General features: G+C 46.3%; 1 protein-coding gene across 1 annotated transcript in view; it reads right to left on the bottom strand.

Moving 5' to 3' along the window:
• FSD1 (fibronectin type III and SPRY domain containing 1) overlaps positions 1-5,314 on the bottom strand; it is a 10,398-nt gene extending 5,084 nt beyond the window's left edge. Inside the window, exons 1-7 of the mRNA XM_042479611.1 lie at positions 5,110-5,314; positions 4,207-4,302; positions 3,566-3,697; positions 2,979-3,080; positions 2,113-2,135; positions 1,475-1,596; positions 599-808 (exon numbers count right to left, since the gene is read on the bottom strand). Coding sequence (XP_042335545.1) covers positions 599-808; positions 1,475-1,596; positions 2,113-2,135; positions 2,979-3,080; positions 3,566-3,697; positions 4,207-4,302; positions 5,110-5,124 — 700 coding nt within the window. The 5' untranslated portion in view covers positions 5,125-5,314. The remainder of the gene's footprint in view (positions 1-598; positions 809-1,474; positions 1,597-2,112; positions 2,136-2,978; positions 3,081-3,565; positions 3,698-4,206; positions 4,303-5,109) is intronic.
• Positions 5,315-5,695: the final 381 nt, after the last annotated feature.

Genomic DNA, 5,695 nt, shown 5'->3' on the forward strand with positions numbered 1-5,695 from the left:
GAATCAAGAACAACAACAAAATATTTGGGAGGGAGAAGGAGTAGGAGAAGAGAAAGAATGAGTTCCCTAGGTAAAAGAAGGCTTTGACTTGGAATATTATTATTATTATTATTATTATTATTATTATTATTATTATTATTATTATTGCATAGAGAGATCTTGCTGAACCTTTGAGACTGAAAGAAAGAAATTGGCAGCATGAGCTTTCATAGACGTCAGTCTACTTCCTCAGATGCATTCCTCAGGTGCTACAAGATCTCTCTATGTATTGATCTATACACTAACACGGCTATATCTTTTAATTCTATTATTATTACTATTATTACATTTATTTGTATTCCACTTTCCCCCCAAAACTGGGACTCAAAGCAGCTTACCCTTTAAAAGCAGGGGACAACTGCAAACTTACCGAAGAGACAATAACTCTAGAGTTAAACTATTGAAATATCAAAACATATCACTTGTTTAAAAATGGAATCCCATTTTTAAGAAAGAAGATGAAAGCACTAAAAAACCATACCCTTCAAAACAGTACAACACACCCCAGGATGTGTGTAGATACACCCCGTGACCAAAATGGATGGTCAGCCTGCCTCACCGGACAAGGTGTACTCCGTCTGCTTGATCCCTTCGATGACCATCCACGGCTGGTCTTCTTTCACCCGGGGCGGCCCCTCGAAGTTGGTCTTGCGGTACTCCAGGACATAATGGTCAATCTTGCTGTCCTCATCTGGCATCCTCCAGACCAGGGACACGCAGTTGTCGGCCACCAGAGATTCGGCCACATCAATCTCAGGTGCGCTGGGGACTAAGTTGGGATGAAGAAAGTGGGGTCACCAACTTTATTCTGCCTCTAACACTTAGGATCATAGACTCCTAGAGTTGGAAGGTGCCCCCAAAAGCTATCCAGTCCAGCCTCTTGCCATGCAGGAAGGCACAGTCAAAGCACCCCGACAGATGGCCATTTAGCCTCTCCAAAAAGAAGGAGCTTGGTTCCATCTTCCTTCCCCTCCGCCCCATCACCCCCATTTTTTCCACAATAACCACCATGAGGCACTCAAATAACTCCATATTCTATGAATGATGACTGTAACTCCCATCACCCCCAGCCAACATGGTCACTGGCTTTGCAGGCCAGCCATGAAGGGAGTTGTGGTCTTTCACAATATTCCAGGTGAGCAGAATAGAGTGGGACTATACTTCATCTAGACACTAAGCTTTAGTCATGCATTCTAGAATCACATTGGCTTTTTAAGCTGCAGCATCACACTGTTGGCTCATGTTCAACTGGTGGTCCACTAGGACTCCTAGATCCCTTTTGCATGGATCATAGTCAAGCCAGGTGTCCCCCGTCCTATATCTCTTCGTTTACATTTCGCCCTTGGATCTCACAAATCCTTGGTCCAGTGCTGTAACCACTGCACACCACTGACCTTTGACTCATCCATCCATCCCTGAAATATAGTCGTCTTACCTGGCAGGAATTTCAGGGACTGTATCATCCGGCGTTCTTGGGCGAAGTCAACCATCAGGTGGCTCATGTTGTCACTGACTTTGGCCTTAAGGGAGAGTCGGAAGGCGGGTGCCATTGTCACACTGGATGAGGAGACAACCCACAAGAAGATGGAGGGGAAAAGGTGAAATTATTATTATTATTATTATTATTATTATTATTATTATTATTATTATTATGCACATGCAATGTATTCTGCAGTGTGGTGACAGCCTTTACCACATTTCACAGTTATAGCTCTATATATGGCATTAACTGTCATAGCAACCTCCTGTGGACTTCTGGGATTTGTAGTTCAATGAGGCCCAAGACTTCTTGGGCTGAGAATGCTAAATGCTAAATGCTAAAGTGAAAATCCCAGGATGTGACAGGAGGCAGTTAAAGTGGAATACATATAACAATGTAGTGGGATAAGGCTCTCTAACAATATTGAAGGGGCGAGAGGAGGCTCAATAGCTCTCGAACCCAAGACCCGACCAGGAAGGGGGAGGATAGGGGAGATACCGTTGCAATGTTTTATATTTGGGCTCAAATGGAAGGAGGCCAACCATGCTGTTTGCAGAAGGTGGAGGGGAGGCAATTTCTGGTGTGCCGCGTACCTGTCCTTGATCTGTTTAGCAGCCTTTGAAGCATCAGAAGGAAGAGAGAAAAGCAGAGAAGGAGGAAGAGAAGAAAGAAAGGAATAATCAAAGCAGGGAGCATTGCTAAGAGATAATGGTTGCATTCTGTAGCTGGTGCAATTCTTGGTAGGTCTACTCAGTGGTAAGCCCCACTGAACTCAATAGGCCTTATTCTGCTTGGCCATAGAAACCCACTGAGTGACTCTGGGCAAGTCACACTCTCTCAGCCTCAGAGGGAGGCAATGGCAAACCCCCTATGAACAAATCTTGCCAAGAAAACCCCATAATAGGGCCACCTTAGTCAGAAATGAACTGAGGGCACTCGGCATCAAGCAACAACAACATGAATGACATGAAATTCTATCAATGTCCATGTACTCTGTTCCCGACTATAATGGTTTCATGACCAGCCAAGGTGACCCACAGATGTACTTAGTTCTGGCCTGCAAAGAGGAAGATTTGGGAGGCACATTTCTAGAGTTACAAATGGATATGTGACTCCATTTCTCATCCTTTATCTTCCATGCTTCTCCACTCCATGGGGACCATGGTCATGAAAACCATGGTGAGATCCTCCTGCCACATTGTCCAACTATACCTCTCACCCATAAACAGCCCTTATCAGTGGCAGGTCAAGGATGTACCAAATCCATGCCTAGATTTATTCAATTGACTCAGAAAGGAGTTATCTAAGTGCTCCCAAATAGATTGAGCACCTTGGAGGGCTCCTTTTGGGACTAGAATAAAGCCTGGGGTAGATTTGCTGCACCTGTGACTTGGAAGCCAACTCAGCGTGGAAGCCAACCCCAGCAAACCAACCCTTGTGTGCCTTTTTTCATTTTTACCTGGTTGAAATCATGGTTCTCGGCTCCCTGTAACGTCTGGTTGGCTGTCTCCAGCAGCTCTTCGGAGCTCTCCAGGGCTTTGGTGCAAGCAGCCAGCTGGTTCTGTGGGAGTTTTAGCAGAGAGGAGAATGAATCGGTCCATGGAGACAACAAAGTTGAGAAGGTTGTTATAACAAATATGTCTGAGATGTCAGGATTTATCCTTGACCACCCAGTCAGTCCATCACCAAGTGTCCAGTTATATCAATTCCATCCCCCTTCATTGACATGGCTACAGAATCCTACAGATTAGATCCAGCAGATGCTGGCTGCCCTTCTCTCCCTCCAAGTTCAGAGAAATGGCCATAACAAGGAGGGAGGGCCTCTCACCAACCTTTGGGACCCAGACATAATGGATCTGTACCTAGATGCTCTTCTCTCCATCTAAGGCCAAAGCAATGGCAATAGGAACATGGAAGGAGGCCCTCTCGCCATCATGCAACGGCATGTTGGCTGCGTCTGGCTGCTGTTCTCGCCAATTGGAGACCAATGGCAGTTGGAACGTGGAAGGAGGAAGACAATATTTATGGAAGACAGCATTCCCTTACCTGCAACTCATAGGTACGACTGGCCCGATCTTGCTTGATCTTCATGATCATCCCTTCCTTCAGTTCATCCAGTAGGATATACAGCGACTGGAACTCAGCCTCTAAGTCTTTCTGGACCCGATCCGAATTGGCCTGGGGGAAGCCAACAGAAGAGGCTGAAATAGGAAGCATTTAATGCCGCATGCAAGGAGAGGTGGAAGAGAGACTCTATGGGATCCCACCCTTCATTTATTAAATTTATCCCCCATCTTTCATTATAGGATAATGCCAGGGTGGGTTGGAGCCATGGTCACTAGTGGTTTCTATGCTGAATCCGTTCTGAGTTCCAAGGTTTGGAACTTTGGATAGAACTCCTGTGAAATCTAGATTAAAACCAGAAAGAGATTTGCTGCATCCCTGATTTGGGAGCACCCAGAAGATAAGACTTCACATCCAGATCACCAGCATTGGAAGACTGGCTTTCTTTCTCCAAAAGTGAAGGAGCTGGTTTGAATGTTCAAAGGGTGGTGGACCTCCATCTTTGGAGGTCTTCAAACAGGGGCTGGAGAGGGATCTTTCAGGAGTGCTTAAGTGCAACTCCTTAAAGACAGAGATGAATTGTTCTTGTACCGCTGAACCAGTTGTTGAATTTTGCACATTACCTCCACATTCTGGAGCATCTGTTTGAGCACGTAGATGAAATTCTGGATTTCTTCATTTTTCACAGCCAGCGTGGTAATGATCTTCCTTAGGGCATCCTTATTCCAAAGAGCAAAAAGAAAGTTCCTGTGAGCAACCCAACTATGTGGCAGGGATTGTCATTTTTAACCTGGGGAAGACACTACAAGGCCTGAAGAGGAAACCTAAAAACACACACAAGCCAAAACATTCCCATTGCCAAAGTATCTGAAATGGTTTCCTTTTACTTGCAAATGATCCCTCCCCAGGACCAGCTATTTTCTCCTCTTCTGCTCTGTCTCCATGGATCCTCATGAGCCTGGCTAAGTGTCCTGCTTTCATAAATATCCTTTCCTTCCTTAATATCCTTTCTTTTTGGCCCTCACCTGCCCCACTCAGTGGCTCTCCTAAAGAGGCAAATCTAGAAAAGAGCAAGCGGAAGATGACAAAGCAAAGGGGAAAGGAAGGGGGTTGGAAATGGAAGAGGGAGATGGAAAGATTTGGGGTGAGATACCAACTTGCAAAGACAGCCTCTCATTACAGGCCAGGCTGACTTTATGTATAAGATGATCCTCTTTTCTCCCTGTGGTCCAGCCATTGCTACATCCACTGCATCCCTCACCCATCAGCATCCTTATCTTTTGGTCCCCCACCTTCACACATTACAGGCCAGGATGACTTTCGGTCTAAGATAATGCTCTTTTCCTCCTGTGGTCCAGCCATTGCTGCATCCTTTGCATCCCTTTTCCATCAGCATCCTTACCTTTCGGTCCCCCATCTTCACATATAACAGGCCAGGCTGACTTTATGCCTGAGACAATCCTCTTTTCTCCTTGTGGTCCAGCCATTGCTGCATCCTCTCCATCCCTCCCCATCAGCATCCTTACCTTTTGGTCTCCCATCTTCAGCTCTGCTCAACCCAAGGGAGTTTTCTTTTGGAGACAGAGGGGAAACAAAATGCCCCCAAAGCTGGCACCTCCTCTGGCATGGACCAAGGAGGAGGATGCTTCTGGGCAGGGTTTCGGGAGGAGGGAGGCGGTGTTGTCTGGGGTGATCTTCCCTCTCTTCCTTGGCTGGCATTAACAAAGCTGGTGGGGGGAAGGAGGAGGGAATGATGCTGATCGTGGCCTCTTCTGTCTGCGCAGCTGTGAAAGCAAGCTGGGAAATGTAGTCCAGGCCAGAGAGAGTGGTGGAGGCACTATGGAGGCGGGGAAGGAAGCAGTAGATGACAAAAGAGGACAAAGGATGAGGCTGCAGTGCATCCATCAAAAGATTCTTCCTATGTGTGGAGTTGGGGATGTCTTTCGAAACCTGTCTCTTGCCAAGGTTTCAAGGAAGATCTTGTTGCAGGCCAAGAGTAGAGAAGACAGAGGAAGACGTGTGCCTCTGAGCATGGACAAAGTTGAATAGGAAAAACAGACTCTGGAGATCAAGATTCAATTCCCCGCTCCGCCGCAAAACCCACCCATAAAT

The sequence above is a fragment of the Sceloporus undulatus genome, chromosome 7, assembly GCF_019175285.1.
Source record: "Sceloporus undulatus isolate JIND9_A2432 ecotype Alabama chromosome 7, SceUnd_v1.1, whole genome shotgun sequence".
Lineage (NCBI taxonomy): Eukaryota > Metazoa > Chordata > Lepidosauria > Squamata > Phrynosomatidae > Sceloporus > Sceloporus undulatus.